This window comes from Anopheles ziemanni, chromosome 2, assembly GCF_943734765.1.
Source record: "Anopheles ziemanni chromosome 2, idAnoZiCoDA_A2_x.2, whole genome shotgun sequence".
NCBI classification, from domain to species: domain Eukaryota; kingdom Metazoa; phylum Arthropoda; class Insecta; order Diptera; family Culicidae; genus Anopheles; species Anopheles ziemanni.
In genome coordinates this window covers 25,649,579-25,673,409 of record NC_080705.1, presented here as the reverse complement: position 1 = coordinate 25,673,409, position 23,831 = coordinate 25,649,579, and the positions used below count along the sequence as shown (strand labels likewise).

The 23,831-nt window shown below is 42.3% G+C and overlaps 3 protein-coding genes across 3 annotated transcripts; 1 reads left to right on the top strand and 2 right to left on the bottom strand.

Moving 5' to 3' along the window:
• Positions 1 to 1,019: 1,019 nt before the first annotated feature.
• LOC131281131 (Bardet-Biedl syndrome 2 protein-like) lies at positions 1,020 to 6,978 on the bottom strand. The gene is made up of 11 exons (XM_058310383.1): positions 6,853 to 6,978; positions 6,465 to 6,648; positions 6,241 to 6,360; positions 5,968 to 6,077; positions 5,454 to 5,859; positions 4,802 to 5,356; positions 3,689 to 3,789; positions 3,351 to 3,560; positions 3,095 to 3,258; positions 2,529 to 2,677; positions 1,020 to 1,213 (listed from the first exon to the last, which is right to left on the bottom strand). Exons 1-11 carry the CDS (start codon positions 6,976 to 6,978, stop codon positions 1,113 to 1,115), a joined length of 2,226 nt encoding a protein of 741 aa, XP_058166366.1. The 3' UTR covers positions 1,020 to 1,112.
• Positions 6,979 to 7,482: 504 nt separating this feature from the next.
• Positions 7,483 to 8,609, top strand: LOC131280934 (CDK-activating kinase assembly factor MAT1). The gene is made up of 2 exons (XM_058310179.1): positions 7,483 to 8,391; positions 8,458 to 8,609. Exons 1-2 carry the CDS (start codon positions 7,544 to 7,546, stop codon positions 8,552 to 8,554), a joined length of 945 nt encoding a protein of 314 aa, XP_058166162.1. The 5' UTR covers positions 7,483 to 7,543; the 3' UTR covers positions 8,555 to 8,609.
• A 4,617-nt stretch (positions 8,610 to 13,226) lies between these two features.
• LOC131292105 (prohormone-3) lies at positions 13,227 to 23,518 on the bottom strand. Its single transcript, XM_058320783.1, has 6 exons — positions 23,357 to 23,518; positions 19,710 to 19,827; positions 14,180 to 14,369; positions 13,695 to 13,743; positions 13,443 to 13,499; positions 13,227 to 13,286 (listed from the first exon to the last, which is right to left on the bottom strand). The coding sequence occupies exons 1-6, from the start codon at positions 23,516 to 23,518 to the stop codon at positions 13,227 to 13,229; spliced, it is 636 nt and encodes a 211-aa protein (XP_058176766.1).
• Positions 23,519 to 23,831: the final 313 nt, after the last annotated feature.

Below are 23,831 nucleotides of genomic sequence, written 5' to 3'. Positions count from 1 at the left end.
CCCGCACCCCACCCGATCGGTTAACTTGTACGACCGGCGGGACCGAAGAGGCCACCCTGTGCTTTAAACCATCAGCTTTTTGCTCGTTCCTTTCGGTTTTGTTATTTTTATAGTCCCACACCGACCAAAATCCGGTAACTTTTATTGCAGCGAAACCAGTTTTTTCCATGCCTTTTTTTTAGCATTATTTGCGCCAAACGGAAAGCCGTCCCCAGTCGGTTTTGGTATTGAAAAGAGCAGGGCTTAAAGCAGCGACGTGGCCGACAGATTTCTGCTGACGACTCCAGTCAACGGTTTTTGAATGCTGGAGAGTGCGAAGAAAGGTTTCTTTTCCCCTAAAGAAAGTAAAAACAAACTTTCAGTTGGAGAAAAGACAATTAAATTCCAACTTATTGCAAGCACGAACAAAAGTGCATGTCCGTTTGCAACATTCATCAAATCGATCGAGTTGCTGTACAAACCGTGGGTGATAGCCAGTACCGTTTTTACAATCGCGTCAAGTGCTCCCATTACTACGTGCAACTTCCACTGCACCCCGGCATGAAGTCATCACTGCGTGATCGGCGATCACGTAGGTTGTACTGGAACTGGTGCAGTTCGACTAATGATTAACAGACGATCGACTGTCCTGGTGTGCGCCTTTTTGCCCAGACCACGTCCATAGTTTACAAAACCCGGTAAGGCGACGCCATTGATTTATTGGAAGTGTGTGTGAAACCGCTTCCATTTGCGGGCGTAGGTTGGTAAAGCCAGCTGGCGTGGGGAGGTGTCGTGAGTAAAGACTTCCCCGGGTCACAGGAAGTCGTCCGGCCATGGACCGCCGGGTGCCTTCTTGCGGTGTGTGGGCGGATGGAGTTCCAGAGCCTAACGAGCCGGTGCAGTGATCGTGTGTTACATGTTTAGGCGAAAGACAAATGTTTTCTAATAGAAGGAGAAAAGCGAAGTGCACATACATTTTAACTGTCTGCTACATCAAATCGGTCGTCTATCGGGAGCAGCCAAAAATCGCGAGCGCCATATGCTCGGCTTGATCGGTCGTGACTCGATGATCAATTTCATTCAATTACCGTTTGTTGTTCGACGGTAGGACGTGGAGAGGAGGCTGCACTACTTTACATCTCTCCCATCTCGATGATTTTAAGTACGGCCTCAATGTTATTCGTCTTAAGTGCTTCCTTGAACCTGCTGATCATGGTCGACGCGAATGTTCCGGCTGGAAGAATCGGACCAATACGAGAGGATAGAAGAAAAAAACAACACCACGCAACGAGTTAATAGTAAGGAACGAAAACATTCCACCTACGCTAGGTGAATTAATTTAGTAAAAAAAACAAGCGCTGTAAAGTAGGGACTGAAACAAAGGGCTGGTTGGATGTTGGGTTATTGTCAGGTGGATGTCGGGGGAGTTTTATTTGTCTGGACACTTATGCATTGTAATGCTTATGAAATTCTCTTCCGCAGCTATGGCTGCATCCGGTGCGGTTTTTAACAGTCGCGGTGTGGGTTTCAAGCTATTTAAATTTCCTGTAGCAGTTGTAGGCCTATCCATTGTCATAGTGAAGAAAGAGAACCGGGTTATTTTTAGACTTGAAAATTTCAAAACAAAATTATAGATTAAATTTTACTACCATTTTGGGGTGTAAAAAACATAAATTAGCTATGTGAACAATTCATGATTACACTTAAATGAATGCTAATATGTTGACGATGATTTATGTTTCGTTGAATATTTAGCCATGTTCGTTGAATCGGAAATCTAATTGGAAGAAAATCGGTCCTATTATTCCTAATCTGTTTACATCATAATATGCTCTAAGTAATGGCGATTGAAAGATGAATCGAACCGTCTCTGTTTTGGCAACCATTTGATAAGATATGCTATTTCATGTGGAATATCTCCGTCCAGTGATAATTGCATTCATTACCATGTCAACAACCTACGGCCGGTGGAACACGAATTTCTATCTTTTCAGGAAAAGTTGGTTCAGTTAGTTGTAAAATCAACCCACTTGCAAAACGAGCCCAAATCCGTCATTCCATCCGTCAACCTCGACCAATTTCAGTGATGTCAGACTCTCTGAGGCCCCTGCCCGGTTGGCCAACAGTAAAAAACTAACTAACGGTAACTTTTGCTCTCTCCGTCCTAAACCATAACAAACGACCGTTTGTTCATCGTATGGCCACCGGGTGGATTGAATTATTCATGTCCATAAAGTCATTTAGCAAACGACTTCTTTCGGTGGTACTGATGAACTCTCAGCCAGAAAGAAGTGTAGACGACCATGCCGGTCCGGTACTGATCCGTGGCCGTTGAATAAGCAACCGTTTTCGGTTTCATCGTTCATTGACGTACCGCTTCGTCGGAACGAGAAATTGCGACGATGGCCGAGCCGATCGTCGGGTTGACAATAAGGTGTGAAAAACGAACACTACGGAGCATGCCAGAAGTGGTTGTGGCACGATTTTTATCCATATTTGAAGAAAAGACATTTCTAAGTGGATATCCACCCCACCCCGCGCCAGCTTACCTCTTAACCTCGACGCATTGTAGAGGATACCGTGGATACGCTTCAGTGCCAGCTGTATTTCGTTCGTGTTAGCCAGTCGGATTTTGTAGTTCTTCACCAGGTCCTCGTTCGTGGCCATCATCTCGTTGTGGTACTTGATGACGTCTTCGCTGCATTTTTAGTTGCCGACAGATGGATAAAAACGAGTGCCGAGAGGAGGTTAGTGAAGGCCGATGAGGGGAGAAATGATATGGGTCGGTTTGTGTGTGTGTGTGAATGTACAGTCACTAAGGAAACGAGGATCGGCTCCGGAACTGGGCGAATATTTTCTTTCCACTTTTCATGAATCATGACATCATCGCCGAGAGTTGCTATGACAGCAGCAGCAGCGGGGTACTTTGTTTACCGGCTTTTGCGTGACGATGAACGTACTCCTTCTTGGCGATCATCCCTGAGCTGTCGGCTACAGACTTAATTTTTCTGGTGACAATCGTTGAGTCAATTTGCACCTTTCAGCGTGTTGGGCCACACGGCATCGGTTATGCGCATGCAATGCGGTCAGCGCGTAATATAAGCACTTTACTCACCCGTTGTAGTATCGGGCGTCCTCCGCCCGTATGAGATGGCTTTTGATCTGGTTAACGTTGTCCACGATCTCCGAGTTGATTTGCTTTTCCGTGTCCTGCAGGCCCTGCAGCTTGTGAAACAGTTCCTTCACTTCGTCGTGAATGACCGGAAAGCACGCGGTAGACTGAAGAAATTAGCAACCAAATAAATCTTAGTTCAATCTTCGCCGCAAGAGCCGATCATGGCTCACAATAAGTTCATTCATCATGCACTTACGTCCATGTTTTCTATATTGAGAAACTGCACCAACGACTGCACGAGGTCACCGGCCAGACCGATGTCCTCGGTGTAGAAGCGCGTCCTCCCGTCGTAGCTGAAGTGTAGGCACACGCTTTTGGCCGTACGCAAGCTGATCAGGTTCAGCTTCAGCTCTGTGGCGTCAGTGTCTGATGTCATGTACTCGATGTCGGAAGGCAGCAGGAAATTCTGCGCGCAGTAAATAAACGACCATGGGCCGGAGGAATTAAATGCAACATTAATGGCATATAAAGAACGGTCTTAGTAGAAATCGACTGCGATGGTCAGCATTGACCGTCCCAAGAACCGTGCCTAACCTGATTGACCCAGATGCATATGCGCTTCAGACGCTCCGTGATTCGAAACTCGACGTAACAATCCCCCGGGCCATCCTTGGCTGGAAGGGTGTTTATGTAGGCTGGTAAGGGAGGGTGGTCGTCGTATGGAAAGGAAAGAAAAACAACGTTTCTCGTTCATTCCTTTTCGGTGTATCATCAACGAGCGGGTTTGCAGTCGGTGGGCGATCGGAGTGCGAATGGGTGTCTCATTTAGCCATGTATGCAGCCATGGGGCCACCGCCGCAGCGCCATACGATATGAACCGATGGGCACCACCAAAACGGGTTATGACGAGGTGATGAAGATGGAGTGCAAAAATAAAAGCGACTAAAGTGCCCAACAAACGCGAGTCAACATAACAGGAAAAAAATAAACCGAAAGCACGGTAAACACATCTCGGGGAGTGGGAAAACTCGTTTTTACATTTATCGCTTTCGTTGGTGGGAGACCCGAATATGAAGAAAAAAAGGTATGATATTTGCATTGACAAGGGTTTGCTAAAGATTTGTTAAATAATTACAAAACAATGTCTGTTGGTGAGCGTGTTAGGATACCACTAGTACAAAGGAAGGTTTGTTACCTGTTTTTAGGAGTTTTTAAAATTTCTTCTCAGAAAATTATTATTAAACTTGTGGATTTTAATTCATAAGTTAAAGATTAGGCGAGATAATGGCATTAATAAATAAAACAGTGCATTTCAATAAATTTTAATATCATCCAATGCAAAAAGTGGTTAAGATTCAAATTATTTGAGTGTATGTATTTAATCTTAGGTTTGGCAAAACACGCGTACAATCCAACGTGTTGACTAGAAAACAATTTTCTGGTATTTTTCTGTGAAACAAAGTAATAAATTAGGTTTGAGAGAGGCTAAAGCAAAGTTAAATGTCGTGTATGTAGCAAAAAATTATAATATTTTTCGAAAGGGTTTGGACAGGACTAGAAAATCCATGGATTCGAAGGATAGGATTTAATAAACTTGAAATAGCGTGCAAATAGTTTTGCAGCGTTGTAGAAGATCCCTTAAATGGAATCTGTATAAATTCAGGACGCGAAACATGGTTGATATAGCAGAAGAAAAATGCTACTTACAAATACTCTTCGGCGACCCGGTTAGACTATGCGGAATGGTGTACATCGCAAACTTGGGTAGCTGGCGTGTTAGTTCAAAGACATGAAACTGCACGCTGCTCGGGTACCCAACGAATGCCTTGATGTGAATGTCCTGTGCGTTATCCTTGACCGTCTTCAGGGGGATCAGTATCCGTGAGACGTCTTTCGTCAGATGCGCTATCAGCGTTTCCTCCTTGAACAGCTGGTCGGCAAAGATTAGCACCGCCCGGATGGTGGTGGAGTTGTTTGTCGATACGGTGATGTCGATGTTCATGTCGTTGTTGTCGTAGCTGGTAGAGATGCCGATCTGAAGCCGCGTGTTGGACGGAATGATGCCCACGTTGTCTGGTATGCTCTGCACCAGATTGCTCTCGTTGGTGCTGGACAGTATCTCCTTGTTGTACTTGATGTTGTTCTCGTAGTGCTTTAACTCGAGCAGCAGTTTTTGCTTTTGCGTGAGCAAGCTGCTCATCTCCTCGTCGGCAATGTTGTGAAGCGTGAGCATATTTACGCTGGGTGTCGTGTAGCCTCGGACTGCAATCGTAAAGGAGGAAAGGGAGACAATAAATTAATTCGGTTCGAGTGATCTCATCGGGCGCATTTGAGCAAAGGAGTTAAGGAGTGTCCTTACTTTCTCCGTCGGCCGTAACGACGACAAGATCGAGCGTTCCTATCCCTCGGTAGTCATTGCATGCGATCCCACAAACAAAATCGTTCATTTTCATCTTAAACCACACGTCACCGTTTCGCGGATCGCGCACATCAATCTTGCCGCTCTTCCAACCGATTATCATCTGGCGTGTTTCGCAGCCCAAAATGTCGTACGTGGCCATGGCGGTAGCGCGAGTTTTCGACTTGATACGCCACAACCGAAGATTTTCCTCGAACACACCGATCGTGCCGTTTTTCACACTGTACATAAACTGTCCGGTTCGAAGGGTAACCAGATGCTGGATCTCATTACCCTCGGTGAACTCATGAAGCAGTGTTTCCTTCTTGTAGATCCGTATACATCCATCATCGGTACCGATAATTAGCTGCAATATGGGTGGACAGCGTTTTGACAGACGGGTGTCAGATAAAATTGGTGGGTTAGTTTTCCGCAATCAAACAAAAATGCCAAGATGGGCACATATCTGACTTACCTCGTTCTGGCCATCCTTATCAATATCGATTAGCAATAATGCGATCACACTGCCGGACGTTATCAGCCACAGCACTTCGGTACCATCTTGGTTGTAGCCACGTACTACAGCTGAAAGAATGAAGGGCAAGTTTTATTATATGAGGTTCGGTTTGCAGGTTATTATTTTTCGTCTGCTATTGAAACGTTATTTCGTTCAGTACAATGCACTGTAACATTTACTAAAGGCTAGAAATTGGAATAAAATATACTCTAAAGCTTATACTAGTCTTACCGTTACCCCCGACTACCAACGTATTGCCTGAGATGTTTCCATAAGATCCTATCACGGCGGAGCGGACACCTTCATGGAAATCTCTCTGAAACATGTTGCAGTTTTCATCGACATGGTATGCTATAGTGAGGTAGTGAAGCGAAGGAACCAATTGACCGTAAACGATAAAAAAAAAACATCAAATCAATATAAAGCAATGGCACCGTCGTCACCATTGAACGAACCTAACACATGCGAAGGACTTCCAATCACCAGAATGTCTCGTTCGTCGTCCTTCTTCAATCGTCCGGCCACGATCGCCCGTATAGGAAAGTTCATGTTCAGCAGGGCGATATCGTTTTTAATTTCCGAAATCGAAAGTTTCGAGTTTTGAAGCCCATATCTCTTGTGCGGCGTGTGTATTAGAATCTGAAATGACACACAAGCAGGAAAAACCAACATTCAAAATGTGGCTTGGATTCAGTTCGTGCTTCATCAATTGCAGCACGGTTCGATCGGGTGATCGGGCGATAGATTTGGATGTTTGATGGATAACTTGTTTTTAACCTCCTCTGCGAGGTTAACCAATGCGACGGGATTCCTCAGACGCCGTGCAAAAGAACCTGCACCTACCTTATCCGCAGTGGTGACCATGGTCAGGCAGGAGTGAATTCCGTCGTACTTTCCGCATGTTACCAACTTCTCAAACACTTTGTAGTTCAACGAGAACGAAAATACCGGTTTCGTTGAGATGTCCATAGTTTGTAATTCGCTGAAGGGCAGACCAATTGCACCATCCGAAATCACTCGATTGTTTCGGAGTAGTAAAAGCAATCAGGTACTTTGTTATGACCTATGCTTTAATTGTTTGTGGATCACTTTGCTCCACCATTGGCACCATGGTAACACTCGTTCATGCGTATAAAGGCGTGTGCAACAGGTGCAACATCTGATTTATTATATTGCGAGATGTAGTTCCTAAATTTCAACAACACTAGTTAAAAAAGTATCTATTCGCACGTAATACGCCCTAGTAGTAGACATGAAAAGTGTTTTAGTGCGTGTTGTTTTTAAACATTTAAATTATTATTCTTTTTGTCATCTGTCATGCATGAAATATTTCGTTTGGTGTTGGAATATTTCATTCAATACCGGTGTGTTGTATTCATCTTGTTTAGAATCGAGTATTTAAATTGCAGTATAAACGCATTACGAAGTTGTCGAGCATCTAACATCTGTTTGTTTATTTCATGCGGAAAAAAGCACCGGTTTGTTTATCGTTCGTTCTAAATAAATTTGTAAAAAGGTACGCAAAAAAATAACCATGGATGATCAAGTGTGTCCGCGATGCAAAACTACCAAGTATCGGAATCCGTCCCTTAAGTTGATGGTAAATGTCTGCGGTCATACGCTGTGCGAAAGCTGTGTGGAATTGCTGTTCTTGAAAGGATCCGGATCCTGCCCCGAATGTAATGTGGCGCTGCGAAGGAGCAATTTCCGCGTGCAGCTGTTCGAGGATTCCAACGTCGACAAGGAGGTACAAATTCGCAAGCGGATACTTAAGGACTACAACAAGAAAGAGGATGATTTTGCTTCCCTCGACGAGTACAATGACTATTTGGAGATGATTGAAGAGCTCGTGTTCAATCTTTGCAACAACATCGATATTATCAACACGAACAAGCGAATTGAACAGTATAAGCGTGATAATCGAGAAATAACTATGAAGAACAAATCAAAATTGAGCAAAGATGAGCTGGAACTAGAGCAGCTGGTAGAATACGAGAAGGAACAGTTCGATCAGCGCCGGAAGGAGCTGGCGTTGATTGAGGCGGAAAATAGGAAGCAAAAAACGAAAAACAAAGAAGAGCTGATCGATTCGCTAATGGCTAGCTACGAGGACGCCAGTGCCATCGTCGACAAGTTTACCCAAAAAGCAGAGCAGGCACAGATTCAACTTCCAAAACCGGTCGCACCACCTCCGGCACCGAAGCATACACATTTCTCGTCGGGCATAGCGACTGGATTTGCGGGCCAACACGGGTTTCTGGCGGTGCCGAAGCTAGAAGAAGGACCACTTTACGCATATGAACCTCAGGAATTCTCGACCGATGGACCGACCCCACCAACGCTGGGCGAAGTTATCACCAATGGCTACATTCGACACATAAGGTAGGTTTTGTGGGATTTTGCCAGTAACTAACGGAAAAATAATGCATTGTTTTTGCGGGATTTCAGGACTGAAACTACGGCAGAGAAGGCGGGAGGATTCAAAACAGATTTATCTTGCTTGCGAGCGATTCAGGAAGCACTTGCAGGATTGTACCATGGTTAGCTAGTGTTCATGTAAGGAATTTAAACTAATAAAATAAGTTTTTTTCTAAAAAGTGTACAAAATATGAAGATACTACACATTTCTAGTAGGTTGTAATACAATTTTACTTTATATTAGATATGTTCATCGGATTCATATAGGTATTAAAATTATCTTGCTTTTCGTTTCTTATTTGAGTAAATTAAAAATTATTATGGAGCTACTTTAACACGAATTGATTTTAATCTACATATACAACGTATACAATTTACATATACGCATACAACGATGCGATGGGATCTAAAAACCCTTCGTATTTTATTGTCAAGTTTTCAAAGAACATCGACTGCATGATAGAAGCCGTTGCCAATAGCAACTAACGATGTTTTCGTCAGTACCTGGCGGCAGTGCTTAGAACAAAGTTCACTTTCGGACATTTTCTATAGAGAACAAGAGATGTTCAAGAATAGAATATCGGTGGTAAGTCGAGCCCGAAACGTGGGCAAAGGAAGCAGCTTACAACTGTCGTCAAGTGCTGACGAAAATAATAGTGGTGGTGATAAACCAACACTCAGCCCATGCTTGATGACATCACTTCCATCCGGCTACGGTTCGCCTTCGGTTTCAACGGCAGTTGCTATAGACAAGGTGTCCACAATGGAGGTCTCCGATTCGACTAACCTGGGAGTGTGTGTTAAGGAAAATTTCTTTGCAATCGACGATAGTGGCGAAATACGGGAGAACGAATTGTTGCTGGAGGACGATGAGGACGGCGACATTACGAAAGATCTCGATTTTGCAAGCAAACCTTCCCCGTCGTTGTTTTCGGTTACATCATCGAGCACTCCGCGCACGCGGTTGCCAATCGGCCATGAGCAAACAATTGGAAACGGATTCGCACCGAACATTACAAAAGAATTTGAAGAGTTAAGCGCACAGCAGAGTAATATGAACGGGATGACAACGCACGCCGGTTCTGCATCGGACTTTCTTGTTCCCGAAGGGGCGATAACACCGCTACCCGTTAACAGATGGGTTGTTCCAGAAACGCCAGAAACAACTGGGCAACTACCGGGGAAGCTATTACCCGTTGACTCGGTAAAGATTACGGCCAGAAAGTTTCAGCGTAGATCTATTTCGTCTGCCATCGACGACCTAAATGAGATGTCGGCCGAATTGTTGCAATTTGTAAAATCCTTCGAGGAGAAGTATGCCATGCCCAAGCAATAATTTGCTTATTACTTGTATCGTTATAGCGATCAGTAGAAGATAGTTAAACGAAATGAGCATTAACGAATAAATATTCAAGATCCACTAGAAAAATGTAACAGAAACCGTTAATTTGTATGTAAAGGGCGTAGAAAATACATCAAACAAAATATTGGTGACCAGTTAAACAGGTTTTAGGAAGTTGTTAATTTAAAAATTTCGGATTAATGTCCACCTCGGATGAATGCAATGACAACGAAAATGTTTGTTTTCAAGAGATGTACACATATAGTTTCTATTTGTTCATTCATATTTTTCTATATCTCTTTGAAGAAATGTCTGTCGTTCAACCTTCGTCGTACGCACAAATCACGCCGCTGTTAACATAATCTTTTTTTTTTGTAAGCAGTACTGGGGTAATGCAGCATTTTGATATGTATATGATATTTTAAAACATCCTGAAGAACAACCATCATGATCTATATGACCACCGTACGTTGTCAGGTTGGTAGCGGTTGTATTAAGTTGACAGAAATTCAGTTAAATAAATTCTCTGACTCTCGTGAATCGTGCATACTACGCCAGCCAAAGATTCCTTGACGGTCACTTTTCGTCCGGTTGTTAACAACCTCCGCCGGTTGGATTCGGCGTGTCCTGTTGGGGAAACAATTTGTCTGCGACTTATCTTAGCTATTGATATGCTGGTATGTCGTTTTGTTTTACTCTCGTTTGCTTCTTTTAGTTTTGAATAGAACGTTTTTTCACACTCCTTGTCTGCATAATAAGTTTTTTGCCGCAGGCGATCGTGGTTTCGCGTCATTAATTCCACACCATTACATCTTTCTTGTAAGTTTCGGAATTTGTGTTCCTGTTTGTTTGTTTGTTCGTGTATGTTAGTAGGTTTGGGGTTTTCTTATTTGTACACTGATATGTCACTGATCTTATTCATGTTTCTTTCGAAGGGCTCACTCATGATCATATTCTAAGGATATATTTATATATTCGGGTTTTGATAAACTGTTTGCTCAGCCTCAACCGTGTCGTTTGTGCGTGTGTGCTCTCCGTGCCGTCCGGGTCCATTTGGGAATTCGGGCAGCCACTGAGGCGAAGCTGCTGGATAGTATCGAGATGGGAAATCGATGTAGACCGCTTCGAAGGGTTTAGCATTCGTTTGACTCACACGCGAATACTGGTTCGTTTGTTTTGTTATTTCACTTCGATAATGGACACGCTCGGCAAGGAAGAACACACCGTCGCTAACGATCCCGAGCCGATGTAAGAAAAACTGCTTGCGCTCTTTCCCTAGGAGCGTAACGTGTTCGCGTTGGTCCGTTTGTTCGCGAAGGAAAACCGCCTTCTAGTACTGGTCGGATGGTGTATTCAGTACGAATGCCTTCATCATCGAATGGAAATATTTGTTCTCGTATATTCGCTGGCGTAGAAGGAATCTGGCTGCGAAAATAGTTTATTCTTCTTTGTGCTTCTCTCCAGTGAAAAGTAGAATGCCTGTGCTGAAAGATAGCAAACGGACACGAATACGCTAGGCCCCTCCTCGGGGGAGTCAGGAGTTTGGACAAGAAACATGTTGAAGCTGGCTAGTCCTATGGTTAGCGATGGGGAATTCTCATAAAAATATCTCTCCTCGGACAGCATACAGTAGTAGGGATTTTTTGTCGTGTAAACCACATCATGAAGGTTCGTATAAGGATATACATATTATGAACAGCTTGCATGTCCTTTCTTCTTTTGTTTTGTTTAGATTATCGCATTCAACTATAACTTCTTCTTTTACTCGTCTCTTTGTGTATGTGTGGTTTTTATGTTTTTTTTTTCATGTAGCTTTATGTTTTGCGTGTATGTGTGTGTGTAATTTAAATGATATTAAAATGTTCTCACTTCGCATAAATGCGAGCTTTGGTAGTTTTGTCACTCTGATTTAAACTTTCACAGCAACTCCACTTTACTCCTGGAAACTTTACATTTAATGTATGTTAGAGGATTAAAAGTTCAAAATGCCTCAGCCAGTATGAATTTATGTATAGTTTTGTGTTTTGTTTTGTCAGTTTTTTTTAATTTTATTTAGCTTATATGTTACGAGTTCTTTCTTTTTTTTGCAGGATGCTCCTAAGACTAGTGGATTGTTAGCAATTTGGATTGGATTTGTTTAAAATTTCTCTTCCACTGCGCCTCTCGTCGTCGTGTAATCGTCGTAGTAGTATGTATATATGTATATGTACTTTAATGTATAACGATATGTTTTCATTGCATAAGAACCGATTATATCAGCAAGGGTATTTATTGTTTTGTTTTCAATCAATATTATGCTTGTAGTAGGTGTTCATTGTAATGGACGAAAAGTGTGAACCATGCTTCTCTTTTTTCTTATCACCCACATCCTCCTTCCACTAACTCCACAAATTATCATCTTCATCCTCATCATTATTGAACGTACAAGCCGAATGGAATAAGTAGGACACGTTTCGGTAGTGACAACAGCAATACACTTCATAACAACGCTAGAAATTTCTTCGAGATGTAGAGTAAAAGGATTTGGTTTTTCGTTAAGAGTGGCCTTAAATAGCCTTTTCGTTTGTTCGTTCTGTGGGCTGTACACTTGGCATCAATCACAGTAGGGAACAAAGTGTAGAGACACGAAATGTGAGGATAAAGTGGATTTCATATTTTGAAAATGTGTTTCCCATGCCACTTACGTGTTATTTGGGCGTTTTAAAAGTTTGATTGAATAAAAAAGGCTTGGAATAAACACAATCTGTTGATGCGATCAAAGGAACATTCGGCACTTTCATCTAACTTCTTGTCTTTGTTTAAAAAAATCCTAGTCGATTTTCTTTCCTTTTCGTAAAATATGTTTCCAAATTAGTAACATAAGCTAGAAATTGTTTTTTTTTCATGTGTTCTTTGACTTATGGTTCTTTAAGATTATTTTAAGGACATTCAGTGATATGTATTAGTTCCAGTTAAACGGTTTGTCTTTCATTCACGTGAACGATGGCATCAATTAGCACCGTTCTTTTCTTTCGCTTCTCAGCTCGCTTTTTCTTTTCGTTCCTTCCTTTTGATATGTTTGTCTATGTAACAAGTTTCTAATTGATTTTGTGCTGGTGTGTGAAATGTTAATTCTTATGTTCCGTTCAGCTCACTAGAATACTTGTTTGTTTTTTCTTTCAGTTGATTCGATTCGATTTTACTTGCAGTATTAGGCTCTGCTTGCGGAGTATTTGTGAGAATTTTAAAATACTTTACTAAACATTGCTTAACTAAACTACAAGGGGGGAATATACGCAAGATCATCAAAAGAAAAGGATAACTTTATACATACTAAATGCATGTTTGACGGTTAAGAACGTTAAACTATTTCAAAACTGAAAGTAATTCGGAGGAAATCTATTCGGTATATTCATCAGCTTGGTTGATTGGATTTTCAGTTTGATTTGATTTTGTGCTGGTTGAGTTTAAATATCTCTTAATGCTTATTGTAGATGATGCGCTTTTCACCGGCTGTATGCTCAATTTGGTGCTTTACCTAGAAAGAGGCAGGAAGGGAATGCTCAATTAGTCAAATATGAACTCGCCAATCGATAATGCTTTCCAAAGCGCCCACTTTTGACGTAAGTCCGTGGCATGCAAATTGATTCCGATTAGTATTGAATAATTTAACGAGTTTTCCGAAACACCTTACCTGATCGGCAGCAACCGTTCCGACGCAGAGCAGCGGATCTTTGAAGTACGAGCAAACCTTGGCGATGAAAAGAAAGGATAGGGAATAAATGTTAGAAAAAACGTACACGTGGCAAGGCGAAAAGTTCGTGTGATGTGGGGTTAATTGAAGGGGACTGTGGTTCCTGACGAAGGACGCCAATTGCTTGAAGGCGTATTCGTTGTCGATTTGATGAAAGGGTTTCCAATGGAAAATATCTTCTATAACGCTTACCTTACGCGGTACTTGCCGATGTCTTCTCTGCACCTGACAGCACAGTCCCCTGTGGAGTTGGGGCATGGACGACAACGACGACGACGACGGTGAACAAAAAGTTCGGAAAGAGAAGAAAAGAATCGAATTGTAATCGGGTGGATTATGGGAGCCTTCGTCATCTTAACGAGCCGGGGAAGGAATCATTCCGGTCAATGTCTGTCGCTGAAAGCGATCTTCTGGCTAAACTCGGGCGCTTAAAAGGATTATCGTTAGGGGAAAGATGATACTCGCCAGAACTCAACCCCTGTTGTCTGAGAGTTATCTAAACGAATTGGTTGTGATGGCTTTGTGAAATTATTTTCGCTCCGACTTTTTGCATTAACGTTCTTCAACGGAATTCCAACTTAACGCTCCGGCTGTAATATTCCGGCTTTTTTTGTGGTCGAAATGCAAAGAATGAGCTGACAAAAGGGATGTTATGAACGTCGGTGATTTAATCTTACCGTGTAATATCACAGTCACTGGATGTGATGCAATCTTCGCCGTACTGCTTGGCGACGATGGTCGGCGGTCGGCAGACGCTGGCCCCGCTGAGGGCGGAAATGTCGCAGACCAGCCCGGACTCGCAGTCGGAATCGTGCCTGCACAGCTCGCCGTACTTTCGCCCGTACAGCGGCATACACTGGCCCATTACTGAAAGAGGTGAAACTTTGGGTGGTGTTGGGTTCGGTTCGGGGGTTTTGGTTTTGTGGTCAACAAGTTAACAGTTCGAAAAAGACGGAAAGAAGAAGAGACGAGAAGAGACAAACACAGCAGACCGATCGATGAAAAGATAGGGAAAGAGAAAATAATGGCTCTAATTAGTTCGCCGACCGACTCGCGTGGCGCTGCCCTTTTTTTTTTTTTTGGGGCGCACACATTTAAACCACGAGCAGTCGTTTACAACTTACAGACGGGCAGGGTACAACATCGAGAAATAGAGAAGGTTAAGAAGTGGGAAACAACTACAGGATAAAGATTAGCTAGAAAATAGAGAACCGTTCCTAAAGCCACGGATGGAAGGCGCAGAAAAAGATAAATGTTTGTGATTTCGATTTGTTTCAAATTTTTGAAAACAAAAAGGATAAAATTGTTCATGCTTTGCGCAGATCTAACTTCAGTCTTTGTTTCACTTTTGGAAAAGACACAGATACTGAAAACATGTGCAATTTTATATCAGCTTCCATTGGATATGTTTGCATGAAAATAGTGATTGCTATGAAATAAGGTAATCGTTGCGAATTTACTGCTAATAAATTAATCCAAAAGCTTCTAAATTACTGCTGATTCCAAGTATTTTATGATAAAGTTGTAAACAGTGTCCATTATCATTTAGCAGCGTAGTTTCCATTAATTTTACTTTAAAAAGATATTCTGCTTATTTCTTACACTAAGTTAATCTGTGGACCCACTTATCATCCTATTTTTACTTTGTAGACGGAACAACAGTAGAATTTTGGGAAAAACGATAGAATGTATTCCGTCTGGATTTGATGATAGTTCATTGAATCAGAAAGCATTGTTGAAAATAAAAACTATGTAACTGTGTAAAGTACTATGAAATATGACCGTATTAGTGTGTAAAAATCATCATCTTTTTTAAGTGACCATATTTTTGATTTTTGCTTTTCACACATTTAAATTTAATGATTTAATAATCGCTACTTGTTGTAAAATAAATGAACAAATCGAAAAGAAGGTTTGACATTAAGGACAATTTTCTTTCTATTACCATGTCATACCAACAAAGTAAATTCAGTTCACCAAAAGTTTGCGTTTGTGTAAATGCGCACTAAAAACCGTCGGGCAACGAACGAAAACGTGGTACCGGTCTGGCCTCGATGGAGACGCCTGGTGGCGCGTGATCGTTTCGCATGGTTGACCATGGAGATATTTTTGGCCGAACGCGCGACGATGGGAGACAGACAAATTGTCACGCCTCCGGAAATCCTATTCGATACTCGGGTGCGGATAAAGTTCCGTGTCTAATGGGCGATGGGCAAACAAATTTCCTCTTGTCAGGCAGGTTTTTTGTTTTGTCCCGATGCCGAAACGACCAAAAACCACTTCGTCTGATTAATACATGAAGTGATGTCCGTCACGAGTGTAGTTGCAGGAGAGTGTACCAAAAACGTTGGAAATACGTGTGTATCGTTCTTTCTTGCACATTATGACCTCCATGGCCCCCTCCCCAATCGCAAACGAAAGGTTCAAGAAATATGTGTTTTCTTGTTTATTCGAAAACGAATCGAAACGTGCAGAACAAAAAATATCACAAAAAGGGACTTGTTTTTCGACATAACGACAATTCCGGGAAACGAAGCCAATAAAACTCGATCGGGCTGGAAAATAAATTATAGATCCTTATCTCTGGGGCCTCGGGCCAATCTCTCCGTGCAATACAAAAAGTTGATTGCATTCTGTAGAGGAAATGGAGGTGAAAAAGAACATTGGTAGAACCGAATTTGTTTGGTTTTTTTTGTCCCGATATTGCGTCATCCTGGTAGAATTTGAAGCGCAATAAAAATGCTGAAGAAAACGTCACTACACTTGAGGGTGTTTTCAATTGTTTTTTGCACCACAATCTCTCCATCCCATGTGTGTGTATGTGTGTGAGTGTAGCGCAGATCGATAGGAAACCCGGAACAATGCAAGGCGCTATGCAAATGAGTTTCCATAGTCAATAGAAGTCAAGTGTCGTCGCTGGTTGAATTGAAGTCATCCATATCCGAGTGTGCATTTGGGCGGGTTTCCCGGACGTAACAGGGGGTTGGTGCCGTGCCATCTTCATGAAGTGAACACAGGGGCAAAAAACAGGAAGATGCCAATTGTGACAACTCATGTCGGTTGAAACTGCGGTCGATGTAGGGCGTGCAAATAAAAGCACAAAGAAACCATGTTCAACATCAGGGAAAAAATTAAAAGCCCCAAGGGTCTTGTTCTACTGAGCCCTTGCCAAGCCGTCACCGTCGTTCACCTCTCTTTCACTCCTTCTCTCTGTGTGAGGACCATAAAACATTCAACCAAGGCAGTCACCAGCGGTGCCATTTTGGTGCCATTGCGAAGAAGCCCCGGTTCTCGTGCGACAGACACGGCGCGAAGCCTAAACGTGTAAGCGGGCGGACAGTGGGCCATGTTTGTACTTGAACTGCGCACAAACCACCCACAAATACTGCCGTCCAGCTAGGCGTACGTCAGGCATGGCTCACCTCCCCGTTTCCCCTCGAGGGCATCCGCACTGGAGTGGAGGTTACTTTGGCCTTTGCAGCAGGCGTTTTGTGAAACCCACCGGTAACTGTATGTATGTGTGTTTGAGAATGAACTTTACTACCTTCAGTTGGTAGGACGTTTTGCCGCATGATATTTATGAAGTTACACATACGCTCGCCAGCTACTTCTACCTTCGCCGTGGGTCCTTTTTGGTTTTCAGCAGCATGCCTTTGTGCGGAATCGCTGGGTTGAAACAAATCTACGTCGTTCTACGTTTTGCCACTTGTTATTACGTGGAAGAGTTTATGCCGCAGTAGACTCAGGGGATAGCATCACAGAATGGTTAGATAACCAGTGTCCATTGTGTGATTTGTCACTTCAATTTTATCGTGGTAAGCATTTCATTGAGTTCTAGTTCTGGGGATATAATGCTTTACATCTTTGATATAAGCTGTTTAAAAAAATATTTTTTATAAATACTTCAAAAGTTTTGTGGTTTATCAAATGGTTTAAGGAACCTGTTTTTTCAATTATTTGCAAAGTACTTTACAACGTGCTTTCTGACTTCAATAAATTTGTGGTTTTAATATGATGGATGATGTTTATAACAACACAATCAATGTTTCAATATTGTGGACAAAAAGGAATACAAAACCTGTTTTAGGTTCATTGAGTTTTTTGGATACAACCAGTAAGACTGACTAAAACCATAAAAAATAATTTCTATTATTTATCTATTCCTTAAGCTTGACATTTTTGTAGAATATATAACGCCAAAGCACAATTTTGTTACAAATTTAAAAACTTTGAAAAGGTAGCTTTTAAAATACAGAAATGTGTCAGAAACAAACGCTAAATACCGAAACTGAAGAAATCATTATTTTCAACGACTTAGGATTTGTTCAAAACTTATGGTAAGCAATTTATTTCAGTGAAATGTGATTGAATTATTTTATGTAAACCTGTTGGTTCTTGTTTAGTAAGCAATCTTTTGCAGTTGTGATAATTTTATTTAACTAACATATCATAATGTATATAAGAACACTTCGGATCCATGTTGACATACTCATTGTAGTATTTGTTATCTTCCAGCTAAGTCGTTGACTTTTCAACCGGCTTTCTTAGTAACTGCGTTATAAATCAGAGCATTATCAGTCGGTTCATTGGACTGCCATCGTCCGGAGATTATTGCTTCGATTCGATTTCGCGATGGAATTATGAATATTTTATTACCTTTACGATTTTCCCGCAAATTTGGCTGTACTGGGAATCGACGAACATATCCAACTGAACCCATCCCTTGCATGGCAACTTGTCCGGATCGCCTTTTCCATTAGCTGTGATGCTTTCGGAGAGCGATATTTCTTCCCTTTATCACGACATTAACGTACTAGGTAAGTGGGTTGGTAAATCAAGGTGGGCCAGGCTATCCTTACCTTGAAAAAAAGGAAATCTAATCCCGCATGACGGGCTACGGACATTAGCCGGTTGTACTCTTCTAAAAAAAATAAAACAAAAACTACGACCGACCGAGGTTTGCTAGAATGCCAATCCCAAATCCACCAGACAAGCTAAAAACCCGCTCCGAAACCGATATAAAATCCCCCAAAATGACAGAGGATTAGGGTCGACAATATAGGAGGAGATTGAGATTTGTGTTCTGCTGCGTTTGGCGTGAATGACCCCCCCTTTTTTCCAGAGGGCTGAACGCCGGGATCGGAAAAGTGGCTGCTTGACCTAAAGCCAGCGCAACCGTAAGCGTAAATAAATAACATGAACCCGCTCCGGGCCTCATAAAACCGTTCACAGCAAATTGATCCAATAATCCAATCGCTGATGAACCCACATTACCGCGATCGGCGATGCGGACCCCCCGGGGTGGCCAGGGAACGAGAGGGACTGAGTAGCGCCGGGATCACAAAGTTCTCGCAACCACCGACGCAAACTGGAATTAATATAAAACTTTCCCTTTTCCACGCCCGACACCTCCGCAAGGAGACACGCTGTACCTCGAACGGTACGTGGGCAACGATGGTTTTCTGGCTAGGGTATCGGATTTTAATTTCCTTTTTGATAATTTAGCACCGACCACCGGCGGTTTTCGGTTCGCGGTCCGTGCGACAGCCCGCTTTGGACGGGTTGCTTATGGAAAACTCATTTTAATCGTTTCGCTGGCCGTATTTTCCGCGAAGTTATAAGCAGATTTTAAGCGACACAAAAGCCGTGGGAGTTCCGTGCCGACCGATGGGAAGAGATTAAAAAGAAGTTAAATTACTTCCGTCTGCCGGTTGGAGATAATTATCATAACTGAAGATGGAAATATGCTCTTGAAGTGGTGCGAAAAATATTAATCATCTAAGACAGAACAAGTTTTCGTGATTACAAGAAATGAGAAGCCCCAAAAAATCAAGTATTTAGTCAGTCATTTCATCATAATTACCCAATCATACCATCGCAAATCGTGTTCGGTGATTAGATGTTTCTTATGCTTCCGACATCCTTCCGTGAATGAAGGATTGAGATTTTTTGTTACGATAGCTGGTGTTTTTCCAAATTCGGAGGGATCGCGATAAGAGCGTCCTTTTTTCATAAAGGACATTTTTTCGCATTTCTCAATCAACAACAAAGAGGAACTGGCCGGATGAAAATAGAAGGAGACAGAACAGCACAGCAGATGGTAGGTAGAGAAACACACAGAGAGGGAGGGAACCCATCTAAACATGCGTGAAGAGAAAGGGCACAAATTCTTGGTGTTCCGCCAGGACGAGGCCCGACCATTCTTACCACTATCGACGATGACGCAAATGTATCCGGGGCAGCAGAACTCGTTCGCCGAGCAGACCCGGGAGCAAGGATCCGGCTCGTAGCGCGGGCTTTGCTGTTCTTCGTCGAGGATTTCATTCTGTAACGAAATAGCGAACGACATGGAGCAGGTTACGTGAAAGGTTAATATGGTTCGTTCGCCGGGTACGGTTGATGGAGAAGTGGTTGAGCGTAGGAAATCTGTTCGCGTAATCTCATTTGTATATCTTGCGTGTGGGAAGCAATTAATAAACGTACTTTTGGTAGAACTTTTAATACTAGAATGTGTGGTGGTAAACACGCTTTATGGTAGGAAACTTTAGAAAATAATAATGTTTTCTCGAAGTAACTTAAGCAATCATCCGTAACAGAACCCTTTCTAATATGGAAAAGGTTTTCTTTGCTTACATCCTTCGAGACGTCTGTTGCTTTGCACGTTTGTCTCACCAAAAACCCTCCAACATGGTGCGGACCGGTACGTTTTTATTGGAAAACTTTAGTTTTAATTTTCCGACGTATGTCACGTTCTCTTGATCTTTGTTTCGCACGTTCCACGACGTTTCACGTTCAAGGCAGACCCCAGAGCGAGGTTTTCCTTTCAACCTTTCTGTCGCTGCTCGGATTATCGGACGGGAAAGTTTGCGCGTGGACCCTTTTTTGTTGTGGAATGAAATTAGACAACCACGTCCGCTGGAGGATCGTTCTGGATGATCAATATTTATGCTGTGTAAGGCGAGAGGACACCCCCGAGGACCGGCGACATGGACCAGGCACTTTCACCGACCGTGCCGTGCAAACAAGGCACATGTTATGTCCTTAACATTGCCGTGGTTTTTGTTGTTTGTCTCGCCTGCCGGGATCGCGCATGTGACTCTCTGGCCAAACAAAAAACAAAAACGATAATGGAAGCAACGACGAACCAAATTTCGCATGAAACCTCATGCTTCGAAACTGCAAACCATGAAACTCGGTGTGCTTCCCTGCGCCCGAACGCCGACCGATATGCGGAACGGCGGGGGAAAACTTTTAACATATCGTGCGCCGGATCGTGTTGAGCTGCAGAATCCTAATTCCGGACCCGAAACCACGGAACGATGGCCTCATCCGGGACGAGGCTGTCTCCGTGCTGCGGCGATGTGTGACGTGGTGGCAGATTAAATTACCATGTAAATGTTATTACCCGTCGCAAGCACTCGCTCTCGGAGCTCCCGGAGCTCGGTAGGGGCTGAAGCTTTTTCCCGGGGCTTCGGAAGCCCCAAACCGAACATTTTCGCGCGATAGTATAATTAGTTTTTCGGTTGCGTGCGGTATTCCGTTTTGATGCCGAATCGAACATTCAGCCCGACGGTGAGTCCTTGAGCTTGAATTAACGGACGCTGAACGTGGGAAAGTCAAATGAAAAAAAAAACCCCCCAACTGGAAAACAGTTCTAAGTTGCGTGCAAAACGGGCGGATCAACGGACCCCACCGAAAGGTGAAGTGATGTTATTTATTTGATCAATATCCATTAATAACTTTTGGCTCCGCGCCGTGTGAAATGGGATTTTATTATGCGTTCGAAGTCGAATATGAAATTATCAATCAATATTTAAAGTTTGTTCAAAAACATTTGTTATTATGTTTAAGGATTTTTAATGTAAATAATTCCAATTTTCTGTGATACTAAAATTTCTTTTGATTTTAATTTGCTTTTAAGTACGAAACATTGTTGAAATGATTTTTTTCGAAATGCAACGTACTTTAATCGATCAGCAAAAAAATGGGTATATTTTCATCCTAGAAATTTTTGAAATTCTTATATTTCTGCCATCGAAATATATCTCGACACAAAAAAAATCTTTCGGTTAATTTATTGTTTCATTTTGTTTCGGTCGGTTTTCTTCAATTCATTGTTATAAACCATGTTCCGTGAAAACCCCCAAGTTTTTTTTAAAGTAAAATAGTATAAATTACCTCCATGTGCAGTAGGACCTCAAATTTTTCGGTTCTCGTCAGTATTGAAGGAAAAGTTATTTTACTACAATCCAGGCTGAAACAAACTTTCATTCTTTCGATAAAATCTTTTAAAATATATTTTTCTTCTTAAAAAAATGGAGCCGGAAAAAAGGAGGTTGATATTGCCACAAAGTTATCATATTCTTTACTTTCGTTGTTCATTTCGACTATCGCAACGATTGAATACATAATTCAGTTTTTTTTCAGCGGAGAACAAAATTTACTACGAACGCCCGAGAAAAGCCAAAGGTTAATTGTTTTCCAGCACGGCAGGTGCCAAAACCAAACATACCAGCTTCATATCGCCGGTAAACTACTTTCGATACTGCAATCAACTAATTTATGTTTTTTATGTGAGTTTTGCAGATAACTGAAGCATTTTCAAATTAACACATGTACCAGTTTCATGCTATGCGAGCATGTTTTGCACACGGTTTAACCATTTGTTTGCACGACAACATGCCAACACTTTGGCATGATGTTGACATACGTTTTATTCGCTAAATAAATGCTTGGGTTGATTTCTAAGCACGCACAAGTTGATCACAGAAACAAATAAAAAAAACAAAATTCTGGATCCAAACAATGTTTCCAAACTTTCATCCTTCGGGACGTGGGTTGGAAAAGCGGGTTTCCCTTTTTTATTGAGCCAATTACGCGCGGCTTACATTTACGGTTGTCATAGAGCGCAAACGAATTATCTGATGACTGGCATCAACACCTTCCGAAGCCGAAACCACGCAGTGTGTCCTTGGAAAGGCAGGAGCAAAAAACACCCCCAACGGAAGAAAAATGGGAAAGGAAACTCTGGCTTAAGCACGCCATAAGACACTGGCATGCGATCGCCAGGCTTAACCATCCCAGCTCCGCACCCAGCATTAACGATAATAAATAGTACCCGGTAAAAGAAATAATGGGTACAATAACCGGCAGGCAGCAATAGTCATTTATATAATAGAAAAAAAAAACAGAGGAAGAGTGCGGTCGATGCTGTTGTCCACCGGATTCGATGCCTTCGGAGGGTCTATTTGTTCTGACCCGTGTACAAATGTTTGTCCTGGTCCGGGGTATTGCTGGGCTTCTGTTGTGGTGGAAAGGGCAATCGTCCGATGATGTTGTGTTTATATCGATGCGAATGATAAAATATCGATTTGCAAACATCAACAAACGGAAATGAAAGATGAACAAGCCCGGCTTTGTTTTACTTGTTTTCCCGGGCCGTGCTTTCTACATCGTTGGTTTTGTCCGCCAAAAGGTTCAATTAATATTAATATATAAACACAGGCGAACTGTTTATTTTAACTTGACGGAAAACTTTCATGTTTTTCGGTTTGTGTGGTGGTTTCGATTTTTTTTTTCAATTTTTGGAATGAAAATTTATTCTTAAGGAAAAATGTTTGAATTAGTTTCATCAAGAAATACAAACGATACATGCGGAAAAAAATGACGCACCCTAATATAATATCATTTTTGCAAATGCTCACATTGGAAACTGGTTGATAAAATAGTTATACTAAGTACGGAGAGAAAAAAAAGTAACCGACAAACGTAGCTTTCGCCCGAGTGCGTAATCTTATTTTTGCGGATACCGATAACATTATGCAGGGGGTGGTTCGAACAGCACCGGCACCTACCTGAAGGAACGATTGCGGTCGGTAGGCTCCACCGTGGCTGCCGTAGCCCATGTTGGCGAGCATTTCTGGCGAAAACCGATTGAACAGTCCACCCCATGCGTTTACGCTTCCACCGAGCAGGAGAATCGCACCGATGGCCATCCAGAGGGCGGGAGATTTCATGCTGACGGGGATGATGAGGGGGTGCGGCTGGAAAAGGCAAGAGCAAAAGGAGGCGAGAAAGGAAGAGAAATAAATCAGAGTCGATTTGAATAACGGCTGATGATCGATATTGAGTTACGGGTATTTTATGCTGAAATCGTATGAAACGGCACGGCGTGGCAAGAGGTTTATACAATAAGAATGTACAGGCATCATAAAAAAGCGTCACTCAGACGTTTCTACACATGGTTAGCCTATGCATAAACTACTCAATGTGGTTAGTTTGTTGAAAAACTTTCTTATTTGTTTTTCAATTTAATTGACATAGTATTTT

Coding starts and splice junctions, on each gene's coding strand:
- LOC131281131 (XM_058310383.1), bottom strand. CDS start 6,978: ATGGACATCTCAACGAAACCGGTATTTTCGTTCTCGTTGAACTACAAA. Junction 6,078..6,240: donor GTTGGTAGTCGGGGGTAACG/GTAAGACTAGTA, acceptor TCATTCTTTCAG/CTGTAGTACGTGGCTACAAC. Junction 2,678..3,094: donor GACGCCCGATACTACAACGG/GTGAGTAAAGTG, acceptor CTAAAAATGCAG/CGAAGACGTCATCAAGTACC.
- LOC131280934 (XM_058310179.1), top strand. CDS start 7,544: ATGGATGATCAAGTGTGTCCGCGATGCAAAACTACCAAGTATCGGAAT. Junction 8,392..8,457: donor GGCTACATTCGACACATAAG/GTAGGTTTTGTG, acceptor GCGGGATTTCAG/GACTGAAACTACGGCAGAGA.
- LOC131292105 (XM_058320783.1), bottom strand. CDS start 23,518: ATGAAATCTCCCGCCCTCTGGATGGCCATCGGTGCGATTCTCCTGCTC. Junction 19,828..23,356: donor GACCGCAATCGTTCCTTCAG/GTAGGTGCCGGT, acceptor ATTTCGTTACAG/AATGAAATCCTCGACGAAGA. Junction 13,744..14,179: donor AGTGACTGTGATATTACACG/GTAAGATTAAAT, acceptor CCAACTCCACAG/GGGACTGTGCTGTCAGGTGC.